Raw genomic sequence first — 17,291 nt, 5'->3', positions numbered from 1 at the left:
ACCTATATTTATTAAACAAAGTTGAAAATGCAGTTTTCAGTAACAATAGTCACATTTCAAGTGTTCTCTAGGCACACATGACCAGTGGCTACTGTACTGGACAGCACAGACACGGAACATTTCCATCACTGCACAGAGCTCGATGGCACGGTGCTGTTTTAGAATCTTGCCTCAGGGGGGCTGCTACACCGGCGCCCGCTGCCTCCCCAGGACCTCTCCGAGCTGACAGTTTCGTCTTCATCATGACTGCTTAATTCAGTCAAAGCCTTGACTAGCCTGACCCTAGGACGTCCTCCGGACTGTATCCTACAACCCTGAATCTCTACCTCAACCCTTCTCTGCAACAGGGTTCTCAGAGAGCTATAGGACTTTATGTCAACATTATTTCTCAGGTCTTGAGGTTTCCTCTATTTGTACTTTGGAAACGGAATTATTTCCATAAGCTGGTTATGTAACTAATCAACCAATGTTCTTGCTGACCCTCTGTTAATGATGGAACATGTTTAGTATGCTGTGGGAAAGATATTTAAATCAAGTTGGGAGCTAGAAAAAATGAATTGTGAGGTTTTAGGGCTCTATGATTCTACTGATTTCAACAAAACATAGAGGGTTGATTGATGTTCTCCCCTATAAGCTGTCAAGAAATATGTTCCATTAGATAGTTTGATTATCTATCTATCTATCTATCATCTGTTGTTGTTTCGGTTGAGGGTGGGGAAGATGAGGTAGTTAAGGGTGGAGGAAGTATTTAGGTTGAAAGAAAACTTCAGTGGAATTTGAAACCTAAGGCCCACAGAGTAGGACGGTTAGCCTCAGATGAATTCTAATGTCAGGATTCCCAACAGTTTTAATGAGCAGAAGCTACTTTTACTTCCTCAAGGCCTGGCTATCATTCTGATTGGGTCTGAAGATGTTGGCAGGTAGGTCCCTCAGGACACTGGGGAGAGACACTGATGAATACTTGACTTCACCTTCCACTAGGAATACTAGACCATTGCAGAGAAAGAAGTGTGAGTGAGAAAGAAGTCTGACAGCCACTGACTTAGAAAATTTAATGGGCAATACTTTACCAGGCAAGATTTCCCAATCAGCTTTGGTCCACTTGTTGGGAAAGCCCTGCTGTTGGGTATTTACGGCCCTGAGCGTGCTCCACTGAAACCCTCCACCAACCTACTTGTTATGAAAATCGTAGATCTCCTGGATGTTGCCAAAGATGATATGCTCCTTATTAAGGATCCCAGGGGGGATCTCCTCCACACCACTGGTCATTTCCCATAGGTAGGTCTGTAAGACAGCAATAGTTCCTCACTGGCAAGCACTGCCACGTGAAATACACACAAAACAAACAGGGCTTCAAAGCTGTGGGGTAAGGCTCAGACTGGGAATGCATGTAGAGCCTAAAAAGTGAGATGGTAAGTAAGCAGAATGGAAAGAACAAAAACCTGGATGTTCCATTGCTGTGAACTGTTGCTAGGGAAATTCACATCCCAGACTTTAGCAAGAACACACACTCCACAGTCTTCTTATTTATTAAATGTGTTTGAGTCTGACTGTGTGTCGGGGGGAGGATGCAGATTTTTAGACTCAACTTAAGTTCATCGACTGTGTCATAGATTTTATTTTGAATTCAAGTGTGTTATATGCTTTTTTTTTTTTTTTTGCTGGGCCTAGTTCCAGTCTGAGAAAAGTTTCTTTCCAAAGCACTTTAAACTCCCATGCAATTATTATTGACTCTGGGAGAAAGATGTCCTCTGGTTGGTTTTTTATTCTTCAAGCTCCGGGAGAAGACAGAGTACTGAGCTCCTCTCCAGGACTTGACGTGGCAAGGATGTCAGTTTCTAATACAGCTGAGAACTGATGATCGCAAGACTTACCTCTAAGCACTCGTGTAAGTCCCTCACATAAGCCTTCTCTGTCTGAAGCAGTTCTGCCATAATGAATCTAGAAGGAAGCAAATGGGCTTTTAGTTGGTTAGAGATGTAATACCTCCCTTCCTTCAAACTTCACTGCCCCCACCCCAGCATTTATGACATTCTTGAATGTCCTATTTTTCTACTTTACCAATATACATCTCTTCCTTTGAGTCCCTCTCGCTCTGATCATTTGCTCTGTGTCCCTTCAGCACGTTTGTGCTCAGCTAGTTCCATACTCTCTTCCCCTTTTACCCCCCCAGTTCTACCATGTTGTGATTCTGTGCTGATATGTGTGTGCTCTCAGTTGCACATCTGTGTGTGTGTGTGCACATAAGCTTGTAATGCCACTCACACTCATTCTCACCAACTAGACACCAACTCAGCTTCCCATGTTCCTCTTACTGTAGCTCCCAGAATGATGATTCCTGCTGAGTAGAATTGCTGACTTACACCAAAACGGTTCACAGTCCCACAGGTTAAACCAGGTTTAAAAGCCAGAAACAGATGCCCAAGACACCACCGCCGAGACTGGGGGTTAGCAAACTTTTTCTGTAAAGGGCCAGAGAGTAACTACTTGTGGGCCATTCAGTCTCTGTCACAACCACTCAGCTTTGCTGTTGTGTGTGAAAGAAGCCACAGACAATATGTTAAAAAAGTAAGTCTGGCTGTGTTCCAATAAAACTATATTTATGAACAGAAAAGAATTTCATCTAATTTTCACGTCACAAAATATTCTTCTTGTTTTGATAGTTTTCAACCATTTAAAAATATAAAAAATAATTTTTAGCTTACAGACTATATAAAACAGGTGGTGGGCCAGATGTGGCTTGTAGGCCATAGTGTGCTGACCTCTCGCTTCTAATGGGGTTATTTTACATCACAAACTGATGTGCATGAGGCTGAGCATGTGATGCCAAGCACAGCACAAGCTAATGATATTAACTGACTACTCTTCAGTCTCCCAAAAAGAGAAGCTGTGCTACACATACGCAAGGGGAAGGCTCCTTCCACCTTGGACCCCTAAACAACACAATGTACCCGTGCGGGCGTTCAGCTCACGATGCGTGGCTTCACTGTAGTGTACCTACGTCACTTTCTTTCTTTCACCAATTTGTTTTAGAAATGGTGCTTCCTAGCTGGCATGTGATATGCAATAATATCTAATTCAGCACAAAATATATTTTTATATATTTATCTTAGATTTTCCATGTCATTTTTTCATGGAACTTCATAATGAGAATCCCTATTTACAAGGTGTTCCATCACATAAAAATTTTGAGAAGGATTATCCCGAGTGCCCCCTGGTTGGAGATTTCAGAAGAAATATTAAAATGAGCAGCATCTTTTCCTGAACCTTTATCTTGGTGGGATTTTCCTTAAAGCAAAACTTTGTTCTAGCAGTGGCCTTTCTATTAAATTATTGATTTTAAAAATTCCCTTTTGCAGGAGTTAATGAGCCACTTTCTTGTTAGTCTTGCTCTATTGGTAGAGTGGAAAGTCCATGAGCTTTGAAGTCAGACAACCAGGAATTGAATTATGACTGTCATTTCCTAGAGGCAGGACTTGCTTCTCCAAGCCCCAGACTCCTTACTTATAAAACAGCTGATCACACAGGGCTGCTGCAAGGATTAAACAAGATCCTATAAGCAAAGTTCCTAGTGCACTGTAAGTGCTTGGTAAACAAAGAAAGAAGGAATATCGGAAGGAACGTAATCCCACTTGCTTTGAAAAGTTGTCTTTGATTTTACTGCCTTGGGTTCTGGCATGCCTCTACCTTCTCCCTTTTTCTCCATCTGCTTCCTGCAGTTTTTCCTGTTTTTCTTCATAATTTAGCTCCACTACCCTCTACCCCGTTTTGTTTTACTTTCCGCCCACCCTTTACCGTCCTCTGGCTATTTGGTGTCTCAGAGACAGCCCAGCAGGAAGATCTGGCCACGTGTTGTCTCCTCATTTCCCTCTCTGTTCTGGGTTGAATTGTGTCTCCCCCAAAATGCATATGTTGGGTCCCAGCCGCCAGTATCTCACGATGTGACCTCATTTAGAGACAGAGTCATTGCAGATGCAATTTAAGATGAGGTCATACTGGAGTAGGGTGGGCCCCCGTTCCAAAATGCCTGGTATCCTTAAAATGGGGGGAAGTCGACACAGGCCTGTATTCAGGGAGGACGCCATGTGAACATGAAGATGGCCATCTGTAAGGCAGGGAGAAAGGCCTGGAGCAGAGTCTTCCCTCCCAGCCCTCAGAAGGAATCAACCCAGCCAACAGCTTGATTTCAGACTTCCAGCCTCCAGAACTGTGAGACAATACATTTCTGTGGCTTAAAGCACCTGATTCGTCATTCTTTCTTACAGCAGCCCAGGTGAAACATAAGCTCTGACTTCACAGACCAGCTTGAGTTTCTTCAGTTCCAAGGGACCTGTGGTCCTACTTTATTTTGATAAAATCAACTACAGAGGCCTTCTTAATCTTAGAACACACCATTTTTTTTCCAGCATTACCCAAAAGGAATGTCAAAATACTCTTCATAAAGCCCTTGCATATCTCTGGCTCTGTGTAACTTTGTAACACTGATATAAAGAAAGCAGAGTGATCAAGACACGGTTTGTAAGGTTGACATGGTTCATTGTTTCTTCTGTCCAATGCCCTAAAGTTCTTGGTTAGTGTGAAATGTGGGTGGAAGCATCACGTCTGTCCATTCCAACCTCTGTAGGTGGTCATGGGGACACAGCAAGCTGTCTAAAGGGACGGGTGGCAATGAAAACCAAGCATAGCCATGAGGAGCCTGCCAGTCGGTGGAACCGTCTCACGCCCAACCCCCCACATACTCTTTCTTCCGGGCTGATTTCCGCTTCTCTTCATTGACCTCATGGTTGGCGTCCCGGAGCTTGACCTCACGATCTGAAAGGCTTGCTGGGATGATATCCAGCTCCAGGTCCTTGTTATCCTACACACAGAGAGATCGCAGAGGTCACCTTGGAGATGCTTTGGGAAAGCAACTCACCAGAGTTGGTGGAGGTGGGGGAAGGGAAGAACAGAGAAAGATATTACGGAGAAGGATGAGAAGATGGGGAATCCCACCAACTGCTACCCACAAGCACTCTTCTTCATGGGATAATTTTTTTCTCAAATAAGAGAAGTATAAAATGTTCAGGTCAAATGCTCAGGGATAATATCCACAACAAAGAAAAAGAATGTACACATTTTATAATTAGTGTCATAGTTCCTCAAGGACGTTGGGCCTGATTAGATGTACACACACACACACACACACACACACACACACACACACACACGTCCAAGACTGATGATTAACCATTAAAACAGATGTGAAACGGAAATGTAAAAAGATATAAAACTTTCATTTGTCAAGGGAAAATAATAAAAGTAAATATTTTTATTTAAACAAGCAACTTCCCTTGGAAATAGAAAGCTAAATGATAGAACAATTACTGAATTTTCTAATTGCCCATCCATGCTTATTTCAACCACTGTTTGGTATTTATATAGAATAAAAACCTCTAGGAAAAAAGTCTCACAGGTTAAAGCCTGGGGGAGACGTTAATTCCCCCAATCTTTGTGGTTTGACCACTTTATTCTCTAGTCTGCTCTGCTTCAGAGTAGGAGCCTAGTTAAAGGTTTAAGAATTAGAAATCCTAGGATTAAATTGCCAGTCTGTATTTAGCTCTTAATTCATAGGTTAATGACCCCTATTATAAAGAAGAGATTAAAAGTCAGTCTTCCTTTGCTTCCTGGACAATAGTACTTCTTTTCAGTTGAAATGTCAAATAGACTTTATACAAACTGCATACCTTATTCTTGAGAGAGCACTATTATACACACTGAGGACTCTAAACATTTGCTGTTAACATAACTGGGTGGAAGACAGTACTGATGAAGCCAAGATAAAGGGCTTAATCCTCAAAGTCAACAGTTAACTCTACACAGAAAAACTCTGTTCTGTAGCCACAGGCCCTACCCCTGCCTGGCCAGCCAGTTTTGCACTGTATATAGCACCAGTCATGGAGAGCTGGAAGCCAATGGCTCAGCAAGATCCAGTCCCTCCAGGAGAAGGACAACACAAGGCAAGTGCTCTAGGGGTCAACAGCTCAGGAAGATTCCTCTGCAAACTCAGCTTCCCTCCACGGCAATGAACAGCAGTACTGAGGGAGGTAAGAAAGGAGGATGCCCCAGCTGGGCAATCCCACACCTACCTCTGTGTTGACTCCAAGGGCTTTCTCCAGAGAGTACCGGTACTTTCCCATCCTCAAGGAGAAATCTCTGTAATGCTTGTCCACCGTGGTCACCCATTTCCTGATCTCTGTGGCATGAATGTGGCCTTTTTCCACAAAGCTATCGGCCAGCTGAATCAGGAGTTTCACCTTCTCCTTTGTTTGCTGCCCCAAAAGATGGTCGTAAGTTACTAGCTTACCTTTACTATCATGGCCCTTCACTCCAGCCCTCTTTCCTTCTTCACAGAAGCCATAGATACCCCAGAGCCAGACTGCCTCCGTCTATATCCCAGTGCTGTCACTTACTGGCTGGGAGGGCTTGAGCAAACTACTGAAACCCTCTGTGCCTCAGTTCCTTCATCTGCAAAATAGGGATCATAATAGTATCTATATTGTAGGGTTGTTGTGAGCATTATATGAGTTGACAATGTAGGATGTGTCTGGAACACAGTGTTCACAGTAAAAACTCAGTAAGCAATAAATGTTAGCCAGTATGGTTACTGATGTAAGAATCTCTTTCATTAATATAGCACTTTATCAGTTTACAGAGTATGTTCATGTTACATCTGAGACTCGTTTGAGTCTTAAAGCATCCCTAGGAGGCAGGTGGAGGGAGGTGGTACGGGTCTCTTTGAAACACAGATTGAAAAGGCTGAGGCTTAGAGAGGCTTAGGGCTTGTCCAAGTTCATACAACCTGTAAGTGATAGAGCCGTTTGCCTCTGGTCCATAGTTTCTAGTTCTCTCCCTTTACCCTACTGGCCTGAAGAAGGCTTTCTAAACATCAGGTGAGTTGGCACAGCCAGGATGTACAGAAATCTAACTAGAAGATTTAAGAGTAAACTCTGTCCCTTTCACCACCAGGATCTTGTTTTTAGCTTCCTTGAGAGAGAGAGAGAGAGAGAGAGAGAGAGAGAGAGAGAGAGAGAGAGAGAGAGAGAAAGAAGAGTGAATGAAGCTAATGTCCATCACAGGGCTAAGTGAGGTGGAGCCCTGACGCGGGTCAATTTCATTTCTAACAAGAGTGTGTTCAACATCTACTCTGTCCACATCACTGTGCAGAGGGCTGTGGGGAAAGACCTGGGGGGTAAACAAAAGAAGAAAAAGAGATTTCCACCAGACTGTCTATATCCCTAGAGGGACAAGATTTTCACACAGAGTAGTTCAATAACTCAGGGCATTATGTAATTGAATGTCAGAATAAGAAATATGTATAGTTAACATGGCAGGAATTTTAAAACAGGAAAAAAATGAAGGTGGGCTGGCAGGGGCAGAAAAGGTGTCATGGGGGAGGCGGGACCTGTGCTGGGTAAGATATGGAAACGGAAGGGCTATTCAAACAAGCAAACGCTTGCTCAGAAGAATATTTACATAATATTCTGAGAAGTAATCTTTTATCTTTCAGACTGGGGGAAAGTAGGTACAAGGTTTGGATCATGCTACGATCTGGGTCATTGAGGGAAACTGAGACAGAAAATCACTGGATCAAGAACAGAACAGACAGAAGGGCCTTTCTTTCTTTATGCCACCACCCTCACCCGTGCCTCTCCAGGCTCACCCACAGCCCCTCCCGCGAGAGACTGACCCTCTCAAGAACTGCCAAAGGGAAGCTTCTGGCCAGAGAGGCAAGCAGAGAGAACTTGGTCCCCCACGGCCAGGGCTCCCGCTCTCCAGCAACTCACTCAACACCTTCGAGCCTCTCCTACCTCAGCACGGTGGGCTGGTCCCCAGGGCTGGGAGATAAGGGGCCAGAAGAGCTTGGTGTGAAGGAAAGAAGGTAGGTATGAGGACAGGAGAAACACCTCCTTAGCAACGAAAAGGCAAAGAATAATGGCGCTGGGACTCGGTTAATACAAGATACCTGGTATTCCAAGGACTTCCATTTCTTGCATTTAGGGCTTCCCCTCTAACCCGGGAAACAATTTTTCTTCCGTTTGTCACTTACTTAAGACAGTGAATAATTTTTGTAGCTATAATCAAGAAATCCATCTTCATATAAAATCTTGGAAACACATATTTATTCTCTGCTCTTGGTAAGGAGACTTGAGCACGAGATGGGGGTTTATAGCGAATTGGTAGCTGCAGTCCTACCAGAGCAGCCCTACAATTTCCTATCAGAGGAAATTATATCCTAAAACATCAAAACTGATTCAGAGTCAACAGGGATAGTGGCTTGTGATCAAGAGCATTCCAGGTATGTGTGGGACCCAGGGGGAGCAAACAGACAGTGAAACTAGCAGCGTAGACAAGCTCTTCCCCACGTGGCCTCACCTGCCCACGTGACCGTCTCCACTGCTCTCCGTGGCCCTGAAATTCCAGCCATGTTAAATAAACCTCACCTGCCCCCCACGATGTGATGAGTGGCTCCTCCTCAGCCCTGCTTTCACCCCAGTGGCCCTCCCTCACCTCTCCTCCTCCCCACAAGCCGAGTGGGAGGTGCCCTTCCCAGTGTTCCCACAGTACCACACACGCTGCTACTTTGGTGTGTATCACGCTGAGTTATTTATGTCTCCTTCATTAGACCATGCGCTTCTAAGAGATGAGTGTGATCTTATTCATTTGTAGCTCCAATGTCTACTATGTATACCATAATAATAATAATGTTGAGTAAATGGATGAGTGCGTAATTATTGTGCTGGGAGGTGAGTAACATTAGACCAGCAAGAATTGAAGGTTTACACTGGGAAGAATTAGATGAAAAGATTTGACCCCAACCACGCCCACGGCCCCTACTGAGAGCAGTCTGAAGTGATTTCGTATACGTGGGTGACTACGGTGGCACAGTGCGACCCGCCCCATGCCTGGCTACCGCTGATGACATCAGAGGTAAAACTTGTCCCACGAGGGCAGCCCATCAATATGCAGCCAGCGACTTCCAAGGTGTCCTGGCCTAGAAGCTCTGACTAAACAGGGACAGGGGCAACATGCTGGGTCAATTAAGCTGGTTTTTCTGGGGATGTGAACTGTAGAGACAGGGAACTGGGTGGCTGGGTGGAGAGTAGAACTGAAAGCAAATAGTAGAGGAGAGAAGGGAAGCTGAATCACAGTGGTGGTAGTCATGTATGCCTGATCTCCTGAGATGAGCTGACCCGGAAATGTGGCTGCTGGAACTGCCCTGGTCTTGGGTGACATCCCAGTTTTCATCTCCAGAGGTGAGACTATGCCACGTGTCTTGTTCTTCCCATTGGGCTGAGTCATTCAGCTTTTCCTGGGCTCCTTTGAGGTCCAGCCGCACATCTTCTGTCTTCTTTATTTCCACATACAGCCATACAAAATCTTTTCCCCTTCTAAACTTAAGCCAGCTTGAAATTCAAATCTTGCCACCAAGAAGAGTAACTTATACAGACTGATAAAGTGGGGGTCAGATTGTAGAGGTGCTTGCATGTTAGGTTCAGGAGTGTGGACATGATCTTGTGGACAAAGGGGGCTTTTGGGGAATATAATTCACTTGGGCCTGGAAATTTAGAACACAACTCACTTATCTTGGGATTCTTGTGTCCCCTAGTGTATATTTTGCCCTTTCATTTTTCAATTCTATGTTTTCTGCTGGAAAAGACAGAGGTTAAAAATAAGGGTTCAGTAGTTCTATTTTTCTTATTTTTTCTCTTCCTTCCTTCTTTTGATCAGTTAATATTATATCATCTTCCCCTAATCAGAGCACCTTACTCCGAATATAGTTTGTGAAAAGCCCTTTTGGTATCTCTTGAAAATCTGACAAATCTTGAAAATTTAGCCTTCTTGACATATTCTCATAATCTAATTATAAGCATCCAATTGGCCTTTCATTGCTGATCTGCCTTGTACTTATTGATATATTCTTTGAGGGAATGGAATTATTGTGCTTCCTGAGTGGGAAAACCGTTCCTTGAGATGTATCTTCATATTCATTCCACAGGAGAAAGATTTGCTTGTTAAATGTGAAAAACTAAACCTTTCAATAATGTCTATCACATGTGAGCTATGTTCATTCCTCTTAAGAGTCTCAGAAACGGAAACATGACCATATTTTATCTGAACTGTTTAGATTCTACTTTTCTCATAGAAAGTGCCTCTCTGACAAGCCCAGTGTTCCTTTTCCTGGCTATCTGAATTCAAAGACATAATTTAGTTCAGCTAAAGCTCCAGTCACTTTCATTATCACTTAATTCTCTTTTGTTAAGAAGAAGCTACTGCAGTTTATCTTATAGCTTCTTTCACTTTCAGAGATAAAATTATCAGTTTAGAAAAGAGTTTTTTCAACATCATTACTCATTGAGAAGTATAAATGAAAACCACAATGAGATACCACTTCACACCCGCTAGCGTGGTTATACAAAAAAGACAGACGATAACCAGTGCTGGAGAGGATGTAGAGAAGTGAGAACTCATATACACCGCTGGTGGAAATGGAAAATGGTGTATGCACTTTGGGAAACAGTTTGGAATTTCCTCAAAAAGTTAAATATAGAGTCGCCACCTGACCCAGCCATTCCACTCTCAGGTATATACCTAAGAGAACTGAAAACATGTGTTCGCACCAAAACTTGTACACAGATGTTCACAGCAACATTATTCACGGTAGCCCAAAACTGGAAACAATCCAAATGTCCATCAACTGATGAATGTGTAACAAAATGTGGTTTATCCATACGGTGGAGTATTATCCAGTCACAGAAAGGGATGAAGTACCGATGAAGTACTGCTACAACATGGATGAATCTTGAAAACACTCTAAGTGAAAGAAGCCAGACCTAAAAGACCACATATCATATGAGTCCATGATTCCATTTACATGAAGTGTCCAGAACAGGCAAACTCATAGAGATAGAAAGTAGATTAGTGGTTGCCAGGGGCTGAGGGGAGGGGAAAAGGGGAGTGGCTCCTGATGCATAAATGGGGCTTACTCTGGGGAGGGATGATGTATTCCGGAACTAGACAGTGGCGATGGCTGTACAGCCTTGTGAACGTACGAAAAACTACTGAATCGTAAAAACAGAAGAATCTAAAGAGTTTTGCTGTTAGAAGAAATAGAGTTCTTCCAGATGTCAAGATGATTAAGCTTTCCTATCACCATGTACCTGGACCCCTTATAAATTTTGAAACCCACAATAGGAAAATATCATTGGCATTCTTCTAACTGGATTGTCTACAGCATACCACAAAAAGAAAATTTTGTTTTCCTCTTATCCTCATCCAAATTCTCTTTGTCTTATTTTTATTCTCACATTCGTATATTGCTACATAGAAGGTACCTTTTTATATTCAGTGTTTCTTCTACTTGATCTGTTTCTTTGGAACAGAGTATAATAATTCAATATACACAGTATACTCTGTTGCTCTGTTCAGGCATGAGGGCCACCATACTCACTGTCGTGCGGTTTAAGGTCAATTTGGTTTCCATTTCAAATTCACTTTATTGGTTATAAAGATTAAAACCAAAGATGGCTGGCTAAAAGAGGTTTGCTTCTGGTAAGTGGGACTGCAGTGGGGCCGGAGGCTACTGCCTTTCATCAGAAGGTCCCCAGCTGGATTTGTTATCTTGTAGATATTCTCAGAACAAATAGCCCTGAAACTTGGAAATGATAGATGGGAGGATGAAATCCCATTAAGGGAAACAGTTAAGAGGTAGAGAGAACAGAGAGAGAGTCAAAGTAAAAGAAGCATATTAAATAGAGGTTTGGGGAGGAAGCATTGTTGAAATCTACCCAAACTTCTTTTTCTCTTATGTTCTCAAATATCTGTAGCCTCCCTTCAATGCATAAGATATAGTTAGGTACGTGAATAAAGCATGGTTCTCGTCCTTTGGGATCTTGCAGGCTCATACGGGAGATAACGCTGCGCACACATTGCCAGGAGGACAGGATGGTCCAGGTCAGGTGCCTTAAGGGCTGCACAGACAATGTCTGCAGTGCAGGGATACGCCGATTGTATCCGGCTTGTAGGCAGGGACACAGAGGAAGAGGCACTGAAGTGGGAAGGCGGGGTCTTCTTAAAAACTACAAACTAGAGGGAAGGGAAGGATATTCTAGGCAGAGAAATAGTATAGAAAAGATATAGAGGCGAGAAAATAAATGATGTATCTCTCGGAGGGTAAGAAAATAATATCCATTCAGCTGCAGCATAAAATCTGCATAAACACATTAACTGAAGATACAGTGGCAGTGGTAAGGTGGCACAGTCGTAGACGTTGTTGAGTGCTGCCTAAAGGCACTGCATAATCATTAAAGCTCTTGAGCTGGGTGGTAATCTGACCAAAGTGGTGTTTTGAAGATGAATGCCAATGAAGGGCAGGATGGGTTGGAAGGAAGGAAAGGCCAAATGCATGGAACCCAATTAGGGTGACAACAATGTGAAAAGAAAAGAGAAAGACAGGAAGATTGTAAAGGAAGGATGAATTAAATTGACTGAATGACTCTCCACATTTCCACTTCGGTGATGGACAGACTCTGATCCTAGGAAGTTCTGGGTTTCTGCTGTGATCCATCCTACGTCAGTAGGATCACCAGTGGATCTGATACTATTCAGCCTCTTAGTGGGTCGTTGTTGACACTATTTGGAGAGGGGCAGATAGGTGCAAAGTGGGTAATTCAAAACCATTTTCATTTGGATCTGAAAAGGGTTCTGTGCGTCTGCCACCTCCTGGGCACTGTCTGCGCTAGCTGGTATTGAAATGAATCTCTTATCTGAAATGACAGTCCTTCACATTGGGTGAAAAGGCCCCAAAGCTCACAAGTGTGCAGGGGAAGGCTCCCCACTATCAAGAGTTCAGAGTGTAGGATTCACAAAGTGGATAACCACTTCTGAAATACCAGCTCAGGAACGAGGCTAAGGGGCTAATTTTGTTGCAGCAGATTAGAGAGAAATTTGCTGTAGTGTCAGAGGGATCTCTGGATAAGGTAGGCATTAATATGTTCCCCCCACCCCTGACTCTCATGAAAGCTCCTCTCATCCTGGGAATAGCATCTGCCCTATGTGGAAGTGATGCCAAGGATGGTCCTCCATGGCAGGGAGCCCCGTGTGAGGGACAAGGATGCTACAAAGAGGGAACTGAGACATCAGATTTCACTCAAAGCCAAGGGTCCTCAGATCAAATCCTGGCTGGGAAAACAGGTGAAAATGAGATTTCCTTCTATTATATTATTTTCATTCTCCACCTCGGTGTGAATGGGGGTGTGAGCGTGTGTGGTACGTGCACCAGTGCATGTTTTGCTCCCCAGAGACTTCAGCCTGGCTCATTTGCAGGGTGAGGCCCGAGGGAAGTAGTCAGCTCCGGAACCTGCTTTGTGAACCCACCCATAGCCACTGGCCCTTCCCAAAAGGTGGACTTCCCAAGCATTCAAATTTCAAGAATATGTGGCTGATATTCCCACACAATGTGCATTACACATGAATACATTCCTTTGCCTTATTTGGTCTGAAAGAATACAGCAGATTCCAGAATCTGGAGCACGAAGATGAGTATCATTTGGAAGCACAGCGTATAGGAGTTGAGTTCCTGCGTACAGAGGCTCTACCAACAGCTGCATCTCTTTTGATGTTCAGGTCTCAAAGGAGACGATCCTACCTGTGTGTCCCCCACCCCCTTGCCTCTGTAGTCAAGCATTTCTGTGTACAGAGGCTGTTCTCCCTCCCACAATGTGAAATTGCCCAGACTGGGGAGTGCTGGGTGGAAGGGGAGGGCTCCGGGATGCTTCCTACCTTGGCAGGCACCCTGAACTCTCCATATTCCTTCAGCAGCTCCTGAGTCTCCTCTGCGGTCTCCCCCGGGGAGGTATGTGTTGAGAGGTAATATTCACCTGTTTCTTGGATCCAGTCTAGCGCCTGCAGGAGGAAACAACCCATTCAGTGCCCCAAAAGCCAGCTGTTAGTAAGAAAACATTCCATGTTCTGATGTGAAGGTTTGTAGTTTGGGACAGCATGATGGACCTAGGAAATGCCGGCACAATTCAATCAGTATGTAGCTTGGAAGTTGATTTTATGAAAGAGCCCTCCCCTGGTAGACCTGGAACAACCCACCAGCAAAGAGACTGTCTTGTCCATTGGACTGGGGACTCTTCTAGGCCAGGCCCAGTGTCATCTATGAGTTAGAGCAATCTGCCCCCAGCATCTCCTCCCAACTCCTGGTACCAGACTCTGAACAGAGTGCCTGGTGAAGCCTGAACGGCTGGTCAGCGCAAGGATGCTTTCTTCTTTTCATCCCCACCTCCCATCTCTACTCTGCCTGCTCCTATGACCCTCTTGAGGACTGTCCCAAGTCTTGGTCATCTAGGCCTCTGTATGGTCCCCAGAACTGAGGCAACGCCAGGGAAAGCTCTGAACCTACCTGCTTGGCGCTTCGCTCAAACACCACGTATTGCTGGCACTGGTCTAACCGCCGCTTCTTCAAGGTCCAGAAGTGCAGGACACGGTTCTCCCTCTGTAAGAGCTCACTCAGGATGGCTGCAGGGCAGAGAGACAGGCGCTGGTCACAGGAAGGTCCTGAGCAAATCTGACCGGCTGCTTCAGCCCCGCTCCCAGGTGCCAGATAACTGAGACCTTCAAGTCTCCCCATCGGACTGATCCAGCACCAGAAGCAAGGGAGCAAAAGTTTGGTCCAGAGAGAATTTCCCAGAGATCAGGGAAACTGGGGGAGGGCCTGTTGATGAGGTTCTATCAATGAAGGGGGGAAGAGGATGTCCCCAGGGTGACTTAAAAGTGACTCTGGGGCTTCCCTGCTGGCGCAGTGGTTGAGAGTCTGCCTGCCGATGCAGGGGACGCAGGTTCGTGCCCCGGTCCGGGAAGATCCCACATGCTGCGGAGCGACTGGGCCCGTGAGCCATGGCCGCTGAGCCTGCGCGTCCGGAGCCTGTGCTCCGCAACTGGAGAGGCCACAACAGTGAGAGGCCCACGTACCGCAAAAAAAAAAAAAAAAAAAGTGACTCTGATACTCTTCACGCCAAAGCTAGTCCCTGATGATAAGAGACCTTGGGAATGATCGGTGCTGAAAATAGTAGCTAACATAACCGGCGCCTGGGAGCCTGCAGAGAGTAAACGGACTTGACAGGAACACCGGCCACTCTTGAGGGGTTCTAGGAGAGGGCCAGCGGGGAACGGCATGAGGACTGGGGTAACGGCATGGACAGCCATGTCACTTGCCACGAGCTCTGTCCCACACAAGGGGCTGTGCACTTAGCACTTCAACAGCACAACCTCAATTTTAAAACCTCTAAATTATGGGCCTAGGGAAGCTATGTTGGAATCACGTCATCACGGAATCATGTCTCTAGGCCCAAACTTCCATGCTGGTTGGGACCGATCATAAGAAAAGCTAAAAGCTGTTCTCACTTCATCTCTAATGAAGATGAGTGCGAGGATGTGTACAAGGCACGGGGCACCACGGTGGCCGTGGGAGCTGTTTGTCCATGTCACGTCCCTCCCTCTCTCTACTTCTGTTGTTCCAGAAGCAGCTGGTTATGTGGATGGATTTCTGAAGTGTCTAATAGTATGTTCTAAGCTTGAAGCAATAAAATTTGTTTTGTATTGTTTGCCTCCTGCTTCCTGCTAACTATATTAGATAATAATAAACTACACAATAATGATGCTAAGGAAAGTTAACACTTATTCAGTACTCACTATGTGGCAGGTACGTATTTTCATAGTACGTCAGGATGCATGGACCACTATTATCTCCATTTTACAGATGAAGAAACTGAGGCTTAGAGAGGATAGGAAACTCAACCAGGGTCAGTCAGATAAAGGGGTAGAGCTATTTGACTTAAGAGCCTGGGTCCTTAGCCACCTTGGTCTACGGAGTTACTGTGCTCTACAGAAAAGGCACAGCCCAAATTGCAGTGCTTGTACTTAGAAGTTTTTGTTGATTTTGTGTGCTTTTAATGCCCTCTGGAAGTAAGGACAGAATCTGTCTCTCCTCTCTTAGGCTGAGAGCTTTTATGGTCCCTATTATTCACCTCTCCCTATATCTCTGCTCTTATTATGTAGCTTTTTAGTTCCTCCCCAAAGAGACAAAGTGTACTTCCTCACCCCCGAACTCAGGCTCAGTCACATGACTTTCTTTGGCAAATGGGCTGTTAATAGATAGGACACAAGGAGGGGCTTGAAGTGTGCTTGTGCACTTGAGCTTGCCCCTTAAACCTCTGCCATCACCTCTATAAGAAGTTCTCCTGGGTAACCGCTGCCCCTTCAACCAAAGTCCCAGAATTAATCCACATGGAGCAGACAAGAACCCACCCTGCAGTGAAGGGGCCAAGCCAGCCAGACCTGCAGCCTCAAGCAGAACCGCATCACTGAACCCAGCCAAGGCAGCTGCTCCCCAAGCCAACACAGTCATTGAGTGATAAATGCTTATAGTTGTAGGCCACTGAATTTCAGGGGTTGTTATGCAGCAATAATTGCTCCTGTAATAAAAACTTAAAATAAGTGGCACTGGCTTTGGGTCCAGGCAGGAGGTGGAAAGGAAATGGCTATAGGAGAGATTGTAGGTCCCTGCTCAGGTGGAAGCTTCAATTGGGCAAAGACAGTGAGAACCTGTGTTTCCTTTATTACTCTTTTTGTCTCCTAGTCAGAGTTTTGTTCACTGAGGTCCCTCTGTGGTGGCTGAATCAATCCAGCTCAGGTGAAAATCCTAATGAGTTTCAGGTTTCATTTGTGCCCCATCTGGTAAACTTTCCTTTGGGCAAACCCTGCCCTGGCCCCCACGAAGGTGCGGCACGTCCTGCTCACCCTGGGTGGCTGCCACTCCCAGCACACTGGGGCGGGGGCGGGGTGTGTGCGCTCTCAGCAGGCAGCTGGCCTCACCCGAGCTGCCACCTGCACTTGGACATCAGAACACAGGCTTTGAAAAATCTGCAGGAAGGGGAAGGTGACATAATGCTAGCCACCCACAGGGCCCCTCGGCTGCAAACAGGGTGGCACATCTGGAAAAGGAATGCTGCTTCCCTCTTCTCTGTAGGGATCTTTGATTACTAAGTTTAATTCTTCCCAGTGGCCTCTGATCTTCGCACCTCCTGAGTTCCCTGAGCAGGAGAGGGGCCCTTCCCAGAGGAGGTCAGAGCTTCCCTCTGTCTGCTCGGCAGCTCGCCAAGCCCGTCCCCACTCCCCACTCCAAGTCAGCGTCACTTCCCTCCCTAGCCTTGGTCTATGGGGTTGACTAGTGGCCATGTACTGCACAGTGT

At 45.2% G+C, this 17,291-nt stretch overlaps 1 protein-coding gene across 6 annotated transcripts in view; it reads right to left on the bottom strand.

The window, feature by feature from the left end:
- KALRN (kalirin RhoGEF kinase) overlaps positions 1 to 17,291 on the bottom strand; it is a 612,746-nt gene that overhangs the window by 208,843 nt on the left and 386,612 nt on the right. For all 6 annotated transcript variants that reach the window (XM_029214081.1, XM_029214075.1, XM_029214079.1 and 3 more), the window contains 6 exons: positions 14,444 to 14,559; positions 13,819 to 13,941; positions 6,126 to 6,308; positions 4,740 to 4,858; positions 1,875 to 1,941; positions 1,175 to 1,284 (listed from right to left, as the gene is read on the bottom strand). In XM_029214081.1, coding sequence (XP_029069914.1) covers positions 1,175 to 1,284; positions 1,875 to 1,941; positions 4,740 to 4,858; positions 6,126 to 6,308; positions 13,819 to 13,941; positions 14,444 to 14,559 — 718 coding nt within the window. The remainder of the gene's footprint in view (positions 1 to 1,174; positions 1,285 to 1,874; positions 1,942 to 4,739; positions 4,859 to 6,125; positions 6,309 to 13,818; positions 13,942 to 14,443; positions 14,560 to 17,291) is intronic.

Source organism: Monodon monoceros, unplaced genomic scaffold (genome assembly GCF_005190385.1).
Source record: "Monodon monoceros isolate NGI ecotype Baffin Bay Population unplaced genomic scaffold, NGI_Narwhal_1 Super_Scaffold_11, whole genome shotgun sequence".
Classification (NCBI taxonomy): Eukaryota; Metazoa; Chordata; class Mammalia; order Artiodactyla; family Monodontidae; genus Monodon; species Monodon monoceros.
This window is presented reverse-complemented; position numbering and strand designations above follow the sequence as displayed.